Consider the following 23,533-nt stretch of genomic DNA (forward strand, 5'->3'; position numbering starts at 1 on the left):
AATACAAATTTACTGGAGTTTACTGATATCAGTGTACTGCAGACTTTATGTTATCAAATGCTTTTCTGCATGACAAGGCAGAACTACTACTAATTTTAAGGCTATGCTCTGCTCATCTTTAAAAAAGCCAGATAGTGATGTTGTTTTAAATGTTTAATGCTTATAAAATATAATTATTAATTATTATAATATAAATTATAAATATAAAAAAGCTAACCCTAATGCCTGTATTTGACCATGTGTAAACCATGCAAAACTATGTAGGAGTCACATTCAAAGCAAGTGTCTGGTGCCAGAGTGTGGTGCCATAGAAATGCCAGAGAGATCTACTCATTGTAAGAGTCCTTGAAAAGTTGTGTGTAAACTTATAGCTGCTGCATTGCTGTAAAATAAAAATACTTATAAAATGTCAGTTAAAGATCCATTATAATACAAAAATGACATTCTCTTCTTTGTTCAATCATTACTGACTCTACACAGCTTTGTGTTTTAACCCCCACTAAGTTAAAGCATTGCATCTCCAGAGCAAGACCCAAAGGGTGAACCAATCAGGAATGGCAGTCACTTTGCCCTGCCAATCACTGGCTGTGTCCTGCTCGGCAAGGCTTGCAGCTCCCAAGAAAGACTTCCATTATGTGTTTAACCCCCCACCTGCAAAGGGTTATGTAGTGTCAGTAATGATTGTGCTCTAAAATGATGTAAGTCTTGTATTATAATGTCCCTTATTATTACAGAGGGTTTTTACATGGTATAAAATAGTTTCTAGTACTCAGAAAGACAAAACAGGACAATGGCGATACTTTTTATATAAAGAACTGGCTGGAACGTACACTAGACATCTGCAAGATAATGTATTCAATGAACACAGTGAAACGTAACTTTTAGGTAAGAACTGAAATGAGCTGCCAGCAACTTCCTTCTGTTTAAGGTATTAATGTTATAACACTGCTATAGAAGCATCTTAGTGGTCAAGCTTGTTAGTAACGAGACATCTCTTGATCCTGTTTGTTCTTACGCCTCCGAAGCTGTAATTGCAGCTGTAGTTTATTAGTGAAGAAAAGCGTCTTCCAGCCTACGTCCTGCGCTAAAGACCTCATCTCTGGGGTGATACGATCACATGAGGTCTCTACAATATGCTCCCAAAACTTGTCAGAATTGCAGATCTATTGAGAAAAAAAATATATTTTCCAACATTATTGATTACTGATAACGTGCTGAGTGCATGCAGTTTCTGTTAATTTCTCTGTTGTAATATCGGTTTATTCATGTGTTACTAATTTCCTTACGCATGGGCAAAGCCTGTTTTGTTTATACTTTGCCACTGTTCCCAAACAGCTAAACATGAATCACTATAGAATAACGCACGTAGTGTATGCTGTGAGGGACTGTGCACCACCTTCTCTGGCGTGTATGACAAAAATTAACTCTTCACAGACACTATACACACCACTGCCAGCTCTTTGAGCTTGAATACTGGTGCACGGGCCCTTACAGCATATGTTTATATGCCAATGAAAAGCTATTATTACGACGTAAGCCGAAACGCGTTAGGAGTCATTCTTATGATGGACCGTTCAGCTTTTCTGTGAGCTGATTCCTCCATTTTAATTTGCTAAGTGCATTTAATAAAGTATTGAAGTTTTATCGTGAAACCGCTGCTCAACTTTTTGGTAAGAAAAACTCTCATTGCTTCTACTGGTGGACAGAGACAAACCTCACAAGTACATAGATCAGGAGCTTGTTGTTTTTTATTTTGTTTGGATTTTTTAAATGTCAACACATTTTAAAATCCCTTTCTTTGTTAAAAAATATTTTAATGTCCCATTAATACTACACACTAGAAAGAAAAGTAGACAGAGTAGATGGGCCTTTTGGGTTACATCTGCCATAAGTATATATTTCTATGTTTTCATATGGGTGAGTATACATTTGAACTTTTTGTGCCTCATCAAGTGCTGTGAATTTCTGAAACATTCTCAGAAGACTAAGATCTATTTCACTTTGCAAACCCCGATAAATACAAATCACACAGTAGTTTTTTTCCTATGTCAGACTGCTGCAGTGATAATTTTCGCTTGGTAAAAAGAATATGCTACAACTATCTTGAAACTGTAATGAGACAGAGAAGGTCTGTGGCCTTTGAAGAATGAGTCTAGGTCAAATGATTCACTGTCAGCAAGAAACCAAAATTAGACTGATGAGGCGTTGTGCATTTTAGTACATCAGTAGGCAGTAACGGGTATATATAGATAAGAAAAAGAACTTCATGGCTAGCTAAATTGTTAAAGTGATATGAATAACCAAATTTGTTTTTTTTTCATGATTCAGATAGTGCATGCAAATTTAAGCAACTTTCTAATTTACTCCTATTATCAATTTTCTTTTGCTCTCTTGGTATCTTTATTTGAAAAGACAGGAATGTAAGCTTAGGAGCCGTCACATATTTGGTTCAGCACCCTGGGTAGCGCTTGCTGATTGGTGGCTACATTTAGTCACCAATCAGCAAGCGCTACCCAGGTGCCGAACCAAAAATGGGCCGGCAAAGGGAATTCTCTTTAAAAGATTGTTTAGAGATCGTAATATAAAATGGTTAATTAACCTTTGTCCCCTTTTCCTGTATTTTAATTCTGAACATTGTGGTCTTTCCAATTACTGTTAAAATGTGCAGACTCCAAACTTAAAGGGATAGAAAACCCCAAATTTTGTATTCACGATTTGGATAGAGCATACAATTTTAAATAACTTTCCAATTTACTTCTATTATGAAATTTGCTTTAGTCTCTTGTTATCCTTGAAGGAACAGCATTGCATTACTGGCAGCTAGATGAACACATCTAGTTAGTCAATCACAAGAGACAAATGTGTGCAGACACCAATCAGCAGCTAGCTCCCACTAGTGTGGGATATGTGTGTATTCTTTTTCAACAAGGGATACCAAGGGAATGAAGCACTTTCAAAATGGAAGTGAATTTAAAATTGTATTAAAATGATCCCTTTAACACTGCTATCATTTAAAAAGTCATTGGCTGCACACACTAGTGACCCATTTATGTTAAAATAATTTTATTAAGATTTTTCAAGAGAAATTATAAGATACAAAATGTAAATTCAATTACAAAGGCACATTTTGTCAATTTTCGTTAACATTGTTTATTTAAATGGAAGTTTTCCTTAACTTAATCAACATATATAGAATATATTGCATTGAGTGCTTCAAGTTTTATAATGTATATAGTATTGTTATATGAAAGTCAGCATGGTCTCAGGGTATCTCAGTTTCTTACCAGATTGGAAAACCAACATAACAGTTTATGGCTGGACATATATAAGAAATAAATAAAACAAATTCTTAACAAGGAAAAGGAGAGACAAGAAAAAGGAAAGAAAGAGAGAATAATAATGCCTATAAGTAGATGCCATCCCGCCTGACCCCCACCTGGAAAAGACCAAATTTGTATTTCATTTCAAACAGCTATATTATAACCGTGTATATCAGATTTAGTGTCTTAAATCCCTGCAAAGTTATATGGAATCCTACACGATCCAATAAAACCATATCTTTTGGAAAGTCACTTGTGTATTTTGTTCATACATACTGTAAAAAAATTAAGAAGTATTTCCTCCTAAGTAAGAGCTCCCTCTTTCCAATAACGAGCTATACATATCCATTTAGTGACCCATTTATAACTGCCCCTTTATTGGCCTCAGCAGAGAAGGTAACCTAGGTTACAACATGGCAACCCCCATTGCTTTATGGCCAATACATTTTTAAACTTTTTTTTTTTTTAATATTGAAAAAACTAATATAATTAAAAAAACTAAACTTTTTCATATTATTTTCAGGCTTAACGTTGCTTTGAATACATTATTGTGTCTAGAGTTTACTGTTCATTGACTTTTCAGAAAGAAAAAAATCCTAACTTTAGGGTATTGCAGAGTTTCTAAATTTATATGACTCAAAGCTGCCGATTAGAATTCAGGTTGTGGCACAGAATAGAGTTCAACCACTGCAAAAACAAAAAAAGGATTAAATCCTTGACTGTTAGTAAAAGAAAAAAATATAATACATTGCTTGTTATGTACATTATAACCTGTATGTCAAAGCAGATCAGGGAGTATAAATCCTTGGCAGTAATCTGACCCCAAGTAACCCACAAAGAGGAACAAAAGAAACACAAGCCAAAACTTGCGCATAGTATCAGTGGAGTTAAGAGTCCCCTAGTGGCCAATAACATTAATGCAGCAAACAGGTTTGTATATTTTTTTCCATCTAGTTATGGTTAGGGAATACCATTTAGATTTTAAAGCATTATACCTATGTTTCTTAAACTGGGGGTCACTTAAAAATGTTTTATGGTTGCCGCAAAACACTTGGATATACAGCATATACAGCTTGCAGACAGTGTTCCCTTATGTGCGGACACACCTGTTTTTTTAGACTGCGCAAATTTAATGTGCACAGCATATTTTTTTGCGCCCCAACTCGCACTTAATGCGCCAGATACACAGATGGAAACAAAAACAAAAAAAAAAACCCATCTTTTTCAGGTGAATAAGAGTGAGTACTTATATATTAAGTTTTCAATAAGTGTGTGCACTGTACAAATATTTGGTGACCCCAGCAGCATAGCATGCTCCCCACAATGTACCCCACAATGTACTAAAGATGTGCATTCATTTTCGTACCAATGCACATTCGTGACAAAAATTGGATTTTCATTTTCGTTTTAACAAAATGAATATCCGAATGAATGCACAAAGAAAATGAAAGAAAACGAAAAAATACTGATGAATATTGTCAGTATTATTATTATCATTTATTTGTATAGCGCCACCAAATTCCGTAGCGCTGGGTAAAATGATAGGGGTATACAATGACAAGGATTTGTGATAAAATACAAAACATAACCAAACTAAACAAATCTAGTACAGGATGAAGAGGGACCTGCTTTTCCGGAGAGCTCACAGTCTACAGGTTTAGGGTGCAGAGACATAAGGTTGGGGTAGCTTGTCACAATTTATGCTTACCTGATAAATGTATTTATTTCCGGATATGGTGAGTCCACGGAATCATCAATTACTAGTGGGAATATCACTCCTGGCCAGCAGGAGGAGGCAAAGAGCACTACAGCAAAGCTGCTATATATGTCACTTCCCTTACCCATAATCCCCAGTTATTCGGCCGAAGGAAAAATGGAAAAAGAAGATAACACAAAATTGTAGAGTTGCCTGAGGTTTTAGAAAAAATAACTGTCTTAAATAAAGGGTGGGCCATGGACTCACCATATCCGGAAATAAATAAATTGATCAGGTAAGCATAAATTATGTTTTCTTTCCTAAGATATGGTGAGCCCACGGAATCATCAATTACTAGTGGGAATCAATACCCAAGCTAGAGGACACAGATGATAAGGGAGGGACAAGACAGGTAGACCTAAACAGAAGGCACCACTGCCTGAAGAACCCTTCTCCCAAAAGAAGCCTCAGCCGGGGCAAAATAATCAAATTTATAAAACTTTGAAAAAGTATGCAAAGAGGACCAAGTTGCAGCCTTGAAAATCTGTTCCACAGAAGCTCCATTTTTAAATGCCCAGGAAGAAGAAACAGCCCTCGTGGAATGAGCAGTGATTCTCTCAGAAAGTTGCTGTTAGCAGTCTCATAGGCCAAACGAATAATACTCCTTAGCCAAAGAGAAAGAGAAGTAGCCGTAGCTTTCTGACCCTTGCGCTTCCCAGAAAAACAAACAAAGCAAAAGACTGACGAAAGTCCTTAGTCGCCTGAAGATAAAACTTCAAAGCACGCACAACATCAAGGTTGTACAACAAACGCTCCTTAGGAGAAGAAGGATTAGGACACAAAGAAGGAACCACGATCACCTGATTAATATTCTTGTTTGAAACAACCTTAGGTAGGAAACCTAATTTAGTACGTAGAACCACCTTATCAGAATGAAAAATAAGATAAGGAGAATCAAACTGCAGAGCCGAGAATTCCGAAACTCTACGAGCAGAAGAAATAGCAACAAGAAACAAAACCTTCCAAGATAACATCTTAATATCTAAGGAATGCATAGGTTCAAACAGAGAAAACTCTAAGAACAAGGTTAAGACTCCAGGGAGGAGTAACAGGCTTAAACACAGACCTGATCCTAACCAAGGCCTGACAGAAAGATTGCATGTCTGGTGCATTCGCCAAACGCTTATGCAATAAAATAGACAACGCAGAAATTTGACCTTTCAGAGTACTAGCTGACAAACCTTTCTCCAGACCACCCTGGAGAAAAGACAAAATCCTAGGAATCCTAACTCTACTCCAAGAGTAGCCTCTGGATTCACACCAATACAGATATTTACGCCATATCTTATAGTAAAACTTTATTGTCACAGGCTTACGAGCCTGAATCATGGTCTCAATGACCGACACTGAAAACCGACGCTTACATAAAATCAAGCGTTCAATTACCAAGCAGTCAGCTTCAGATAAACGAAATTTGGATGAAGAAAAGGACCTTGAAGTAGAAGGTCCTTCTCCTCAGAGGGAGTCTCCACGGAGGTAGAGACGACATTTCCACTAGATCTGCATACTAGATCCTGCGAGGCCAAGCTTTCTCCTGCTTGATCCGAGCAATGACTCTTGGCAGGAGAGCGAACGGAGGAAATATGTAAGCTAGACTGAAATTCCAAGGGACCGCCAGAGTATCTATCAAGAAAGCCTCTGGATCCCTTGACCTCGAGCTGTACCTCAGAAGCTTGGCATTCTGCAGAGAAGCCATGAGATCCAGTTCTGGCTGCCCCCAATTGAGGATTAAACTGGAAAATATTTCCGATGAAGTCCCCACTCCCCCGGATGAAAGGTCTGTCGGCTCAGAAAATCCGCCTCCCAATTGTCCACTCCAGAGATGTGGATCTCAGAAAGACAACAGTTGTGAGACTCCACCCACTGGATTATCCGGGCCACCTCTGTCAAGGCCAAGGAACTCCGAGTTTCCCCCTGGTGGTTGATGTATGCCACCAATGTTATGTTGTCCGACTGGAACCTGATAAATCAGGCTAAGGCTAACTGAGGCCAGGTCAGTAGAGCATTGAAAATCGCTCTCAGTTCTAGAATGTTTATAGGGAGAACTGACTCCTCCCGAGTCCAAAGACCCTGAGCCTTCAATGACCCCCAAAATGCTCCCCAACCTAGAAGGCTGGCATTCATGGTCACGATAACCCAGGAAGGTCTGCGAAAGCAAGTTTCCTTGCAGAGGTGTTCCTGAGATAACCACCACAGATCTGCATGGTCCCTATTCATTGCCTTAACATGCATAACTGCAGAGGTCTGAGATGGAACCGAGAAAACGGAATGATGTCCATGAAAGCTACCATCAGACCAATTACCTACATACATAGAGCCACTGACGGCCGAGGAGAGGACTGAAGGACAAGACAAGAGCCAAAGATCTTTGTTTTTCTGACCTCTGTCAGAAATATCTTTATTGGTAGGTAGTCTATTATGGTCCCTAAAAACACTACTCTTGTGGCTGGAATCAGAGAACTCTTTCCCAGATTCACCTTCCAACCGTGGGAGCGAAGAAAAGACAACAAGATCTCCATATGAGAGTTTGCTTGTTGAAAAGACGGCGCCTGAACCAGATTGTCGTCGAGATAAGGAGCTACTGCAATTCCCCCGAGACCGGATCATTGCCAAAAGAGCCCCCAGGACCTTTGAGAAAATTCTGGGAGCTGTGGCAAGGCCAAATGGAAGAGCCACAAACTGAAAATGATTGTCTAAAAAAGCAAACTTTAGAAACTTGTGATGATCCCGGTGAATGGGAACATGAAGGTACGCATCCTTTAAGTCTATGAACCAAAGGAAGAATGGAACGCATTACCTTCCGTATTTGGCACGTCTGGCTGAAGAGTACTCTCTCTTGGATCTCCGCAAGAGCAATAGATCTGTGGCACAATACACCTTCGAGTTTCGCACCTTGGCACATGAGACCAGTTGGGATGGTAGTACTCTGAAAGCGGCCTTTAGGAGCGGCCTGCATGAGCATATCAAGGACCAGGTCCGACAGACCTCGCTGAATGCGGAGAGTAATATGCTCTCCGTATTCAGCATTGCACCAGCAGTTCTTGTGAGCTGCTGGTGCAATGCCGCCCCCTGCAGATTTGCGGCTGCCAGCAGGGGGGTGTCAATCAACCCGATCGCACTCGATCGGGTTGAATTGCGGTGATGTCTGTCCGCCTGCTCAGAGCTGGCGGACAGGTTATGGAGCAGCGGTCTTTAGACCGCTGTTTCACAACTGGTGTTTCTGGCGAGCCTGCAGGCTCGACAGAAACACTGGCCCTCAAGCTCCATCCGGAGCTTGATAAATGGGCCCCATTGTATCAGTCTGGATTCTCGCTTTCAGGAGAGACAAGGTGAGAGAGAGAGAACACGCAGAATCCTTCCCTCTCGTCCTCCTACTCATCCAGTCTCTAGACTATCCTCTTCTTCAGCACCTCTAGTTACCTCTGAAGAGGAACCCATGGATCTCTCTTCCCTGAAGCCCTCTGAATTTGAAAGACAGAGAAGAAGGAGATTGATACTGTGTTTCTATTGTGGTTCTAATTCACACCAACTCAAGAATTGTGATACACTGCCGGGAAAAGCCAACGCTTAGAGGATAACAGTGGGGTACCTCTAAGCGTGGCCAGTACTAAATCCCTTCACTCTTCTCGGATCCTGGTACCTGTTACCCTTACCTTTCTTTAGAATTCTGTCCACGCAGGGTAAATCCTGTTTTCAATCCTGCCTGGCTAAGGTTACTCCGCTACATCACGTCCCTATAGCCAGCCTTCAGACCCCTTCTAGTCCTCCCTCAGTATATGCAGAATTTACAGATGTTTTTGAAAAGAAAGCAGCTGATGTGTTGCCACCTCACCATCCTTACGACTGCAAAATTGACCTGTTTCCTGGAGCCCCACTTCCAAAAGGATTTTTCAATCCTTCCAAGCATTTGTCAATGATGTCTACCGTGACCTCCTTAATCGCACTGTCATCGTCTATTTGGATGACATCATCATATTCTCCTCCACCCTTGAGAAGCATCACGAACATGTAAAACAGGTACTTCTTTGCCTCAGAAACAATTCTCTGGTAGCCAAACTGGAGAAATGTAAGTTTGATCAAGTTCAGATCCAGTTCCTTGGCTATGTCACCTCGAAGGAGGGTTTTGCCATGGGTCCTACAAAGCTAACTCCAGTTCTGGAATGGCCTCAACCCACCTCAATAAAGGAAATATAGAGACTCTTGGGGTCCTCCAACTATTATCGCGAGTTCATAAAGAACTTCTCCCAAATCGTTGCTCCACTCACTGAGCTGACTAAACGAAACAGAGACTGCAAGAATTGGCCTCCTGTAGCTGTGAATGCTCTCATCTGAAAAAACACAATTTATGCTTACCTGATAAATGTATTTCTCTTGTGGTGTATCCAGTCCACGGATCATCCATTACTTGTGGGATATTCTCCTTCCCAACAGGAAGTTGCAAGAGGACACCCACAGCAGAGCTGTTATATAGCTCCTCCCCTAACTGCCATATCCGACCGAAACAAGCCGAGAAAGGAGAAACCATAGGGTGCAGTGGTGACTGTAGTTTAATCTAAAATTTTGACCTGCCTTAAAATGACAGGGCGGGCCATGGACTGGATACACCACAAGATAAATAAATTTATCAGGTAAGCATAAATTGTGTTTTCTCTTGTAAGGTGTATCCAGTCCACGGATCATCCATTACTTGTGGGATACCAATACCAAAGCTAAAGTACACGGATGAAGGGAGGGACAAGGCAGGTACTTAAACGGAAGGTACCACTGCCTGTAAAACCTTTCTCCCAAAAATAGCCTCCGAAGAAGCAAAAGTATCAAATTTGTAGAATTTTGAAAAAGTATGAAGCGAAGACCAAGTCGCCGCCTTGCAAATCTGTTCAACAGAAGCCTCATTTTTAAAGGCCCAAGTGGAAGCCACAGCTCTAGTAGAATGAGCTGTAATCCTTTCAGGAGGCTGCTGTCCAGCAGTCTCATAGGCTAAGCGGATTATGCTTCTTAGCCAAAAAGAAAGAGAGGTTGCCGAAGCCTTTTGACCTCTCCGCTGTCCAGAGTAAACCACAAACAAAGCAGATGTTTGACGAAAATCTTTAGTAGCTTGTAAGTAAAACTTTAAAGCACGAACCACGTCCAGATTATGTAAAAGACGTTCCTTCTTTGAAGAAGGATTAGGACACAATGATGGAACAACAATCTCTTGATTGATATTCTTAGTAGATACCACCTTATGCAAAAACCCAGGTTTTGTACGCAGAACTACCTTATCTGTATGGAAGATTAGATAAGGAGAGTCACATTGTAAAGCAGATAACTCGGAGACTCTACGAGCCGAGGAAATAGCCATCAAAAAAAGAACTTTCCAAGATAAAAGTTTGATATCTATGGAATGAAGAGGTTCAAACGGAACCCCTTGAAGAACTTTAAGAACCAAATTTAAGCTCCATGGGGGAGCAACAGGTTTAAACACAGGCTTGATTCTAACCAATGCCTGACAAAACGCCTGAACATCTGGAACATCCGCCAGACGCTTGTGCAAAAGAATAGACAGTGCAGAAATCTGTCCCTTCAAAGAACTAGCTGATAATCCTTTTTCCAAACCCTCTTGGAGAAAAGATAATATCCTGGGAATCCTAACCTTACTTCATGAGTAACTTTTGGATTCACACCAATAAAGATATTTACGCCATATCTTATGGTAGATTTTCCTGGTGACAGGCTTTCGTGCCTGTATTAAGGTATCAATGACTGACTCGGAGAAGCCACGCTTTGAAAAAATCAAGCGTTCAATCTCCAGGCAGTCAGTCTCAGAGAAATTAGATTTGGATGATTGAAAGGACCTTGTAGTAGAAGGTCTCGTCTCAAAGGCAGAGTCCAAGGTGGAAAGGATGACATGTCCACTAGGTCTGCATACCAGGTCCTGCGTGGCCATGCAGGCACTATCAAGATCACCGATGCTCTCTCCTGCTTGATTTTGGCAATCAGTCGAGGGAGCAGAGGAAACGGTGGAAACACGTAAGCCAGGTTGAAAGACCAAGGCGCTGCTAGAGCATCTATCAGCGTCGCTTCCGGGTCCCTGGACCTGGATCCGTAATAAGGAAGCTTGGCGTTCTGGCGAGACGCCATGAGATCCAGTTCTGGTTTGCCCCAACGATGAATCAATTGAGCAAACACCTCCGGATGGAGTTCCCACTACCCCGGATGAAAAGTCTGACGACTTAGAAAATCCGTCTCCCAGTTCTCTACACCTGGGATATGGATCGCTGATAGGTGGCAAGAGTGTCTCTCTGCCCAGCGAATTATTTTGGAGACTTCTAACATCGCTAGGGAACTCCTTGTTCCCCCTTGATGGTTGATGTAAGCCACAGTCGTGATGTTGTTCGACTGAAATCTGATGAACCTCAGGGTTGTTAACTGAGGCCAGGCTTGAAGAGCATTGAATATTGCCCTCAATTCCAGAATATTTATTGGAAGGAGAGACTCCTCCTGAGTCCACGATCCCTGAGCCTTCAGGGAGTTCCAGACTGCACCCCAACCTAGAAGGCTGGTATTTGTCGTTACAATTGTCCAATCTGGCCTGCGAAAGGTCATACCTTTGGACAGATGGACCCGAGATAGCCACCAGAGAAGAGTATCTCTGGTCTCTTGATCCAGATTTAGTAGAGGGGACAAATCTGTGTAATCCCCATTCCACTGACTGAGCATGCATAGTTGCAGCGGTCTGAGATGTAGGCGCGCAAACGGTACTATGTCCATTGCCGCTACCATTAAGCCGATTACTTCCATGCACTGAGCCACCGAAGGGCGCGGAATAGAATGGAGAACACGGCAAGAATTTAGAAGTTTTGATAACCTGGACTCCATCAGGTAAATTTTCATTTCTACAGAATCTATCAGAGTCCCTAGGAAGGAGACCCTTGTGAGTGGGGATAGAGAACTCTTTTCCTCGTTCACTTTCCACCCATGCGACCTCAGAAATGCCAGAACTATGTCCGTATGGGACTTGGCAATTTGGAAGTTTGACGCCTGTATCAAGATGTCGTCTAGATAAGGGGCCACTGCTATGCCCCGCGGCCTTAGGACCGCCAGAAGCGACCCCAGAACCTTTGTAAAAATCCTTGGGGCTGTAGCTAACCTGAAGGGAAGAGCCACAAACTGGTAATGCCTGTCCAGAAAGGCAAACCTTAGGAACCGATGATGATCTTTGTGTATCGGAATGTGAAGGTAAGCATCCTTTAAATCCACGGTAGTCATATATTGACCCTCCTGGATCATAGGTAGGATGGTCCGAATAGTTTCCATTTTGAATGATGGAACTCTGAGGAATTTGTTTAAGATCTTTAGATCCAAGATTGGTCTGAAGGTTCCCTCTTTTTTGGGAACCACAAACAGATTTGAGTAAAATCCCTGTCCCTGTTCCTGCTTTGGAACTGGATGGATCACTCCCATAACTAGAAGGTCTTGCACACAGTGTAAGAATGCCTCTTTCTTTATCTGGTTCACAGATAATCGTGAAAGGTGAAATCTCCCTTGTGGAGGGGAAGCCTTGAAGTCCAGAAGATACCCCTGAGGTATAATCTCCAACGCCCAGGGATCCTGAACATCTCTTGCCCATGCCTGGGCGAAGAGAGAAAGTCTGCCCCCTACTAGATCCGTTACCGGATAGGGGGCCGTTCCTTCATGCTGTCTTAGAGGCAGCAGCAGGCTTTTTGGCCTGCTTGCCTTTGTTCCAGGACTGGTTAGGTTTCCAGGCCGTCTTGGACTGAGCAAAAGTTCCCTCTTGTTTTGTAGTAGAGGAAGTTGATGCTGCACTTGCCTTGAAGTTTTCGAAAGGCACGAAAATTAGACTGTTTGGCCCTTGATTTGGACCTGTCCTGAGGAAGGGCATGACCTTTACCTCCAGTAATGTCAGCAATAATTTCCTTCAAACCAGGCCCGAATAGGGTCTGTCCCTTGAAGGGAATGTTAAGTAGTTTAGACTTTGAAGTCACGTCAGCTGACCAAGATTTAAGCCATAGCGCCCTGCGCACCTGGATGGCAAATCCAGAATTCTTAGCCGTTAGTTTAGTCAAATGAACAATGGCATCAGAAACAAAAGAATTAGCTAGCTTAAGTGCTCTAAGCTTGTTAAGTATGTCATCCAATGGAGTCGTTGCCTGTAAAGCCTCTTCCAGAGACTCAAACCAGAACGCCGCAGCAGCAGTGACAGGAGCAATGCATGCAAGGGGCTGCAGGATAAAACCTTGTTGAATAAACATTTTCCTAAGGTAACCCTCTAATTTTTTATCCATAGGATCTGAAAAAGCACAACTGTCCTCGACAGGGATAGTAGTACGCTTTGCTAAAGTAGAAACTGCTCCCTCCACCTTAGGGACCGTCTGCCATAAGTCCCGTGTGGTGGCGTCTATGGGAAACATTTTTCTAAAAATAGGAGGGGGGGAAAACGGCACACCGGGTCTATCCCACTCTTTATTAATAATTTCTGTAAACCTTTTAGGTATTGGAAAAACCTCAGTACACACCGGCACTGCAAAGTATTTATCCAGTCTACACAATTTCTCTGGCACTGCAATTGTGTCACAGTCATTCAGAGCAGCTAAAACCTCCCTAAGCAGTACACAGAGGTTCTCAAGCTTAAATTTAAAAGTAGAAATATCAGAATCCGGTTTCCCTGAGTCAGAGATATCACCCACAGACTGAAGCTCTCCTTCCTCAGCTTCTGCATATTGTGAGGCAGTATCAGACATGGGCCTTAAAGCGTCTGTATGCTCTGTATTACGCCTAACACCAGAGCTATCTCGCTTTCCTCTAAATTCAGGCAGCCTGGCTAATACCGCTGACAGTGTATTATCCATGACTGCCGCCATGTCTTGTAAAGTAATCGCTATGGGCGTCCTTGATGTACTTGGCGCCATTTGAGCGTGAGTCTCTTGAGCGGGAGTCAAAGGGTCTGACACGTGGGGAGAGTTAGTCGGCATAACTTCCCCCTCGTCAGAATCCTCTGGTGATAAATTTTTTAAAGACAAAAGCTGATCTTTATTGTTTAAAGTGAAATCAATACATTTAGTACACATTCTCATATGGGGTTCCACCATGGCTTTTAAACATAATGAACAAGGAGTTTCCTCTATGTCAGACATGTTTATACAGACTAGCAATGAGACTAGCAAGCTTGGAAAACACTTTAAATCAAGTTAACAAGCATATATAAAAAACGGTACTGTGCCTTTAAGAGAAACAAATTTTGTCAAAATTTGAAAAACAGTGAAAAAAGGCAGTAAATCAAACGAAATTTTTACAGTGTATGTAAAAGGTTAGCAGAGCATTGCACCCACTTGCAAATGGATGATTAACCCCTTAATGCAAAAAACGGATAAAAAAACGAAATAAACGTTTTTTAAACAGTCACAACAACTGCCACAGCTCAACTGTGGCCCTACCTTCCTCAATAAACGACTTTTGAAGCCTTTAGAGCCCTTCAGAGATGTCCTATAGCATGCAGGGGACTGCTGAGGGAAGCTGAATGTCTCTGTCTGTAATTTTAACTGCGCAAAAAAGCTCTAAAATAGGCCCCTCTCACTCATACTACAACAGTGGAAAGCCTCAGGAAACTGTTTCTAGGCAAAAATTAAGCCAGCCATGTGGAAAAAACTAGGCCCCAATAAAGTTTTATCACCAAAGCATATATAAAAACGATTAAACATGCCAGCAAACGTTTTATATTGCCATCTTATAAGAGTATATATCTCTGATAGTAAGCCTGATACAAGTCGCTATTAAATCCCTGTATTTAGGCTTAACTTACATTAATCCGGTATCAGCAGCATTTTCTAGTCCCTAGAAAAACTTAAAACTGCACATACCTTATAGCAGGATAACCTGCACGCTATTCTCCCTCTGAAGTTATCTCACTCCTCAGACATATGTGAGAACAGGAGTGGATCTTACAAGCTGCTAAGATCATAGAAAACGCAGGCAGATTCTTCTTCTAAATACTGCCTGAGATAAAATAGTACAACTCCGGTACTATTTGAAAATAACAAACTTTTGATTGAAGAAAAAACTAACTATATTTTACCACTCTTCTCTTACTACCTCCATCTTTGTTGAGAGTTGCAAGAGAATGACTGGATATGGCAGTTAGGGGAGGAGCTATATAACAGCTCTGCTGTGGGTGTCCTCTTGCAACTTCCTGTTGGAAAGGAGAATATCCCACAAGTAATTGATGATCCGTGGACTGGATACACCTTACAAGAGAAAAGTATTTTGTTTTGCTCCTGTGCTCCGCCATCCTGATCTGCAATTCACTTTAGAGGTTGATGCCTCTGAAATAGGAGCTGGTGCAGTCTTAACCCAAAGGGACCCTTTAACCTCCAAGTTGCACCTGGTAGCCTTTTTCTCCAAACGCTTCACTCCTGCAGAAAGGAATTACGATGTGGGAAATCGTGAACTCTTAGCCATTAAGATGGCCCTGACTGAATGGCGTCATTGGCTACAGGGTACCCCCAACCCCATTCAGATTCTCACTGACCACAAGAATCTGACGTACCTTGAGACTGCTCATCGACTCAATCCTCGACAGGCCAGATGGGCCCTATTCTTTTCTCATTTTAATTTTATAGTCTCCTACCTTCCTGGTGTCAGGTTAGGAAATGTCCAGAAGAAGACCCAAATGCAAGGGCGAACTTAAACAACACTCTTGCACTCTGAGTTTAATCCAGGACGTGACCCTACGACAACCTCCAAAAAACAATGTACTCACGATATGGAGCAGGGTTAGCCTGTGTCCAAAGTAATTCATGATATCAGCCAGATAGACTTCTGAATAAGGAACTGGTTTCAGGAAATGTCTTCCACAGAATCAGGAGAGCAGGGATAGTCCACTTATACTCAGACAGAAGAAGGGTAAAACAAGAAACAGTTAATAATGCAGGAGTAGGTAATTTGTTATCAGGCAGTTTGAGGGTTAACACTGTGTAGTCAGTCCTTGCAGAGTTTGCAACAGGTTATCAGGCAGTTTGAGGGTTAACACTGAATAGTCAGTCCTTGCAGAGTTTGCAACAGGTTATCAGGCAGTTTGAGGGTTAACACTGAATAGTCAGTCCTTGCAGAGTTTGCAACAGGTTATCAGGCAGTTTGAGGGTTAACACTGAATAGTCAGAACTTGCAGAGTTTGATAACAGTATATCAGGTAGTTTGAGGGTTAACACAGATTAATCAGTACCTGCAGAGTCTGGCAACAGTATATCAGGTAGTTTGAAGGTTAACACAGATTAATCAGTACTTGCTGAGATTGGCAACAGGATATCAAGCAGTTTGAAGGTTTACACTGAATAAACAGTATTTGAAGAGTTTGGCAGTAGGTTAAAATGCAGTTTGAGAGTTTCACAGAATAAACAGTATTTGCAGAGTTTGGTAGCAGGTTAACATGCAGTTTGAGAGTTTCACAGAATAAACAATATTTGCAGAGTTTGGCAGCAGGTTAACATGCAGTTAGAGAGTTTCACAGAATAAACAGTACTTGCATTGTTTGGAAACAGGTAATCAGGAAGTTTGAAGGTTAACCCAGCATAGTTAGTCCTTGAAGAGATTGGCAACAGAAAATCAGCAGTTAGAGAGTTTCCACAGCGAATTCCTCACAGAAGCCACAAAGAGGAACAAACGGGCACTGAAGAAACAGGAAGCCCGGAATAAAAAGCCTGGTCGTGACATCATCAGGAAGGGGCGGCTCAGACTACCTGTCAATCAAGCACACAGAGAGGACTGCCAGAGCTTCCCATCGGCCGAGCGTGACACCTGGGACCAAGAATAAAAAGGCTGATCCCCTTTTCCGTCAGTTTCCTCAGTCTAGTGACTCTTCTGAAACTCCTATCAAACACATCATACCCCCTTCCTTTGTGATTCCTGTGTGATTGCTCAGCTCAACAACTCTCTTCTTCAAAGACTGCAATGAGCCCAGTCAAGAAAACCTTCTGAAGCCCCTGCGGCTCCTGATATCCTTTATGTTCCTCCAAACCTTCGCTCTCCTGTATTATCCTGGGCTCATGACAGCAAGCTGTCAGGTCATTCTGGTTTAACAAGAACGTTTAAACTCTTTTCCCAATATGTGTGGTGGCCTACCATGAAGTCGGACTCTCAGGATTATGTCAAAGCTTGTCATACTTGTGCTTTTAATAAGGCCTACCACATGGCCTACTTCAACCATTGTCCATACCTAAACAACCATGGACACACATAGCTATGGATTTTGTTGTAGACCTTCCTCCTTCTGACCATCATACAGTCATATGTATGGTGGTGGATTGGTTCTACAAACTTGCTCATTTTGTACCTTTAACAAAGTTACCTACAGCCCAAGAATTGGCCACTCTTTTTCTGTTACACGTGGTACGACTACATGGGGTACCCATAAATATCGTCTCTGACAGAGGACCTCAATTTATTTCTACCTTTTGGGAAAGCTTTTGCAAATTGTTGGAACGACTATTTCTTTGTCCTCAGGTTATCTTCCCCAGACTAACGGGCAGACGGATAGAACGAATCAGGATCTGGAAGCTTATCTTAGAGCATATGTCAATTCACAGCATACTAATTGGTCTGGGTTGTTACCCCTAGCTGAACTTGCAAAGAATACTCATTGGCATTCTTCTCTACAATGCTCTCCTTTCCAGGCTGCAGCTGGTTATCAACCTTGTGTTTTTCCTCTTTCTGCTTAATCCACAGGAGTGCCTGCTGCAGAACGTTGCTTCACTGACCTCACTACCCATTGGCAAAGAATACTCTCTCAGTTACACTCAACCACCTCCAGATATAAGACGTTTGCCGATCATCATCGAGCCAGTATTCATGCCTTTGTTGCAGGTGATCGCGTCTGGGTCTCTACCCGACACATCCGCTTACGTTGGATTCCAGAATCAGGCACAGGCAGCTCCAATATCTCATACACTGGAAGGGATACTCTGTGGCGGAGCGTTCCTGGGTTCCTCTCCCTAATGTTTATGCTGCATCTTTGGTCTCCAAGTTCCATGCTGCTCACCCTTCGAAGCCGACTCTGGTTCCTGGAGGGAACCCTTGAGTGGGGGGCTATGTCACGCCGCTCCCTGTGCTGCTCTGGCTGTTGCCAGGGACACGGTGGGTTGCTGTGAGCGTGCATCAAAGATGCCATTGCCGCACATTTATTCCCCTCTCAAGCTGGATTCTTTTAATTCCGCCTTGGCGCAAATCGGCACCTATGTAAGTACCTGCATAACTTACATTCACTGCCCAAGAATAGGTGTTACTGTGTGCGCTCCTAGGTGCTTTATTTCTTGAATTGCTGGACTGCCTTATTATTGCTGAACTCTGCCTGTCTGACTACTCTGCCTGTTTAACCTTTAAATTGCTGGATTGCCTTATTATTGCTGAACTCTGCCTGTCTGACTACATTGCCTGTTTAACTCTTAAATTGTCGGATTGCCTTATCATTGCTGAACTCTGTCGATCTGACTACTCTGCCTAGTTTACCCCTGAACTGCTAAACTGCTGGATTACCTTTTGTTGCTGACCTCTAACTGTTCCTGACCATTCTATTGGTTTACCCCTGAACGGCTATTCTGCTGGATTGCCTTTCTGTTGCCGAACTCTGCCTGTCCCTGACCATTCTCTGCCTTAATCTTATTGCCGTTAAGGACTACCCTGTCTACTGTGAGTACTGCTTACCTCATTTCTTACACTCACTTTGTTCTGGGATATTTCCTAATCCTTCCACTTGACGCTGGGATAAGAAGACTACTGGCCAAGTTTGGTCTAATGGGAAATATCCCAGGAGCATTATATATATATATATATATATATATATATTGTATATGTTTGGGGAGATTACATAAGCCTGTGCACCCTCCATTTTTTCACAGTTGCTTTTTTTCACAGTTGTTTGATTGTGAGCCTGCATTGTGTGGCTGTTTAGGGACCCAGGTTTTTTTGGAAGAAACCTTGACGAGGTACCTGGGCTTTTCCCATTTGGCAAGATGCGGTAACTAACTCTTCCATTGCTGCTTTTTATCTTAGTTGAGTGCTTGTGAGTGAGTGCTGGACTTTTTCTGTGTGTTTTATATATATATATATATATATATATATATATATATATATATATATATACACACACACACACATGTGTGTTTATGAATAAAAAGAACATATTCTGCTTTGTTAAGAACATTGGAATGTGAAATATTAATATTTTCATTTCGGGTTAGCGCACTTGCGAATATGCAATTGGGTTTGCGGTAGACTAGGCATTGACTTTCAAGGGGGAATACCTTAAAGGGACAGTCTACACCAGAATTTTTATTGTTTTAAAAAATAGATAATCCCTTTATTACCCATTCCCCAGTTTTGCATAACCAACACAGTTATAATAATATACTTTTAACCTCTGTGATTACCTTGTATCTAAGCCTCTGCAAACTGCCCCTTTTTTCAGTTCTTTTGACAGACTTGCAGTCTAGCCAATCAGTGCCTGCTCCCAGATAACTTCACGTGCACGAGCATAGTGTTATCTATATGAAATATGTGAACTAACACCCTCTAGTGGTGAAAAACTGTTAAAATGCAATCTGAAAGAGGTGGGCTTCAAGGTCTAAGAAATTAGCATATGAACCTCCTAGGTTAAGCTTTAAACTAAGAATACCAAGAGAACAAAGCAAAATTGGTGATAAAAGTAAATTGGAAAATTGTTTAAAATTACATTCTCTATCTGAATCATGAAAGTTTATTTTGGCCTAGACTGTCCCTTTAACACACGCACGATATCCTAAGTTTGGCTTTTTGCGCACATCGGGTTAGCACTTGTGCAAAAACAGTTAACTTTCAACTAGTAATATGAGCGTTACCCAACACGCACAAAAAGCTTACTTCTAATGGAGTTAGCATGTGAGCAAGAGCATTAAATACCGCTCCACTTGTAATCTGACCCTTAAACTATATTTAAATCTCTGATTTAGATCTGATTGTAACATTTCATTGAAGTTTCAGCTGGTGTAGGAGTCTGGGGGAATTTTCTACACCAAAAAATATATATTTATTTTTGGTAAATCAATTCTACAGAAAAAAATCTGATCAACTTATAAACCTATAAAAATACGCCACAAAATCATTACATAGTGTTAAAAAAATAAAAAATATTGCTGAACTTTGGAGCCACATTGTTTATTTTAAAAACACATCAGAAGCCCATTGGATCTATCTCCATTCAAATATCATTGAAATACATTAAATAATGTAGGCTGTAAATGTGATTAAGGTTTCTCACAGAGCAAAGTAATAAAACAGTTTAAGACTGCACTAGATATATCAAGAACCACTTAAAGGATTTGTAACCAAATTTTAAGACTGATCATGCGGCCAAAATAATGAGGACACCTGACCATAACACCTATATGAGCGTGTTGGACATCTCATTCCAAAACCATGAGCTTTAAAGGGACATGAAACCCAATTTTTTTCTTTCATGATTTAGAAAGAGCATACAATAATAAACAACTTTCTAATTTACTTGTTATCTATTTTGCTTCATTCTCTTGATATTCTTGGCTGAAAAGTATGTCTAGATATGCTTAGTAGCTGCCAATTGGTAGCTGCACATAGATAGCTATAGGGGGTTTAAGGCGCGCTAGGACACTGATATCAAGCACCTCCTTTATAGACAATATCCCTTAAACAATTGTCTGATTATCAATAGAAGTCAAATGGGGGGGGGGGGGGGTTAAAAGAGGGCGCTAAAAGCTAAAGATATCCCCACTACACAATTTAAAACAAAAGTATTATTTATTCCACTTATTAAAATAACATATATCTTAAAAGGGACGTCTCCCTATTGGAACTATATTGACAAGTAAAATACCTGCAGACACAATGTGCAATAGTTAGACCAACATTATACAATATGTTTGCTATAAAACAACCTGTAGTAAGAAGACCTTATATATACGTTAAAAAAACTCTAGTATAACACATTAAAAAATTCTTAATAACATTATCCTGTTGTAGGTCCCTAAAGGAAAGATATTAGCCACTGAGTGTTACTAATAATAAATGTTGAAATCTAGTCTTAAAGATGACTCAGTTCCTTATTCGTTATAGGGTATATGGAAACGATGACTCCAATCAAGAGACAACCAGTATCAAATGTTATAGGTTGGCCAAATGATTCTTAATACTCCAGATTACTGAAATAGATGTTAACGTTCTTTAAGTTACTTAATAGCACAGATTTCTCTCTCTCTTTTGGTCTTAGCATTAATGTACTCCTTATAAATGCTTAGTACGTTACCCTTCTTCTTATTTCGGGGTGAAATCCGCTCTATGCTCGGTATGTATCCTCGAGCGTGTTCAGACGGAGATTCTCCGGCGTCTGACGTAACCTATGGAGTTCCGGTTGTGGAAAAAAAAGGCAGATTCATCCGCTGTATCCAGCCGTATTGTAAAGACCCTTATGATAGACCTTGCACTTAGTGCTGGGCACGCAAGGGATACAAGGAGCTGTGGTGGGTATAATCAATTTCATCCAACCACAGAATCCAGGAATTGTTGGTGTTTGTTATCCAATAAAAAGTTCCAAATTGTTTAATAACCCGGGTTATATCTTAAGATAAATAAGACTATGTTGTCTTAAATGTTACACTGCCAGCACAACAACGCGTTTCGCCCTTCTGCGGGCTTTTTCAAGATAGTGGTGGCACTATCATTTCATTGGTAGAAATCTTGATTGATGCCTTTTCTTAAGGTGGTATTACGTTCACTTGTCTTTAGAATTTTTAAGGAGGTACATATAAATGCATACAAATATCTTAGTTGTAGTCCTTATAGAGAGATAAAATCAAATGTGCATGATGAAAATGATAGACAATATTTTATTTTAGTATAAAATACATTAGATATATAAAATTCCTAAAACAACATACAAAGTACATTATTTACCTAATGGCCAACTAAATCAACAAATGTTAAAATATGTGAATAAATATATTAAACATATTAGCAGCAATTTCTTAGTGTTAGAAAGTGATCCAGAATCAAGTGCTTAGTGAATAAAAATTATTTATTTACAAAACGGTGTATAAACTATTATTATTCGAATAAAAAAGGGGAGAGGTCCAATTCCGAATTTAACCCTTTGGGATGTAGGGTGTCAAACTTATATATGAATTCCGCCTCTTTTATGAGAAGGTTCTTTTCAATGTTACCCCCTCTCCAATGCCCTCTAATTTTGTGAATACCCCAATATTTCAAATCCCTTGTGTTACCCCGGTGCATTTCTTTAAAATGTTTATATAAATAGGTGTCTTCTTTTTCTTTTTCTATACATAATAAGTGTTCTCTTATTCTATCCCTGAGACATCTTTTGATCTCACCGAAATAGAATAAGTTACAGGTGCATTTTAAAACATATATAACATTCTTGTGTGTACATCTAATTATATCTTTTATGATGATGTCTTCATCTATTCCCTTAATATTCAATTTTTTTATTTTAGAACTGTGTGTGCATGACTTGCACGTATAGCAAGGGAAGAAACCCGCTATATTCTTTCTCTCCAGATCTACTTGCCTTTTATTCACTTTCTTTTGTTTTAATTAACTGGGGGCCAATGTTGTTTTAAAATTCTTTGCTCTTTTGAAAATGAATGTTGGTTTGTCTGCCAGCTGATCCCCTATAATATTATCCTCCTTTAATAGATGCCAATGTTTACTAATAATTTTTTTAATCAGATAATAATCTGCATTATAATCAGTAATAAAGGGGACTCTAATTTTATTTTCTTCAATAGTTTCCTTTACCTTATACTTCAAAAGACTGTCCCTATCTGTTCATTTTGCTTTTTCGATTGCTTGTGTTACATTTATTTCATTGTAACCTCTAATATTACATTTTTCTGCTAAGTTTACTACCTGATGTTCAAAATCTTTAATCCTGGAGCAATATTTTCTTATGCATAAGCTTTGACTATATGGGATATTCTCTTTCCATAACTTAAGATGGCAGCTCTCCGCATGTACCAGGTTATTACAGTCTACATCTTTGAAATGTGTCTGTGTCTCCAATTTCTCATCAATTATCATAATCTCTAAATCGAGGAACACAACTTTTTCTTTACTATAATGACACACAAACTTGAGACCATTCTCATTATTGTTCATTTCCTCAAATAGTTTGATTAACTCCTGCTCGGGACCCTTCCATACTAGTAGCAGATCATCAATATATCGCTTATAGAGAATGGTCTCAAGTTTGTGTGTCATTATAGTAAAGAAAAAGTTGTGTTCCTCGATTTAGAGATTATGATAATTGATGAGAAATTGGAGACACAGACACATTTCAAAGATGTAGACTGTAATAACCTGGTACATGCGGAGAGCTGCCATTTTAAGTTATGGAAAGAGAATATCCCATATAGTCAAAGTTTAAGCATAAGAAAAAATTGCT

General features: G+C 40.5%; 1 protein-coding gene across 1 annotated transcript in view; it reads right to left on the reverse strand.

The window, feature by feature from the left end:
- Positions 1-788: 788 nt before the first annotated feature.
- The window catches only part of FBXO36 (F-box protein 36), a 128,635-nt gene continuing 105,890 nt past the window's right edge, over positions 789-23,533 (reverse strand). The window contains exon 5 of the mRNA XM_053711461.1: positions 789-1,163. Within this exon, the coding sequence (XP_053567436.1) occupies positions 978-1,163 (186 nt within the window). The 3' untranslated portion in view covers positions 789-977. The remainder of the gene's footprint in view (positions 1,164-23,533) is intronic.

The sequence above is a fragment of the Bombina bombina genome, chromosome 4 (genome assembly GCF_027579735.1).
Source record: "Bombina bombina isolate aBomBom1 chromosome 4, aBomBom1.pri, whole genome shotgun sequence".
NCBI classification, from domain to species: domain Eukaryota; kingdom Metazoa; phylum Chordata; class Amphibia; order Anura; family Bombinatoridae; genus Bombina; species Bombina bombina.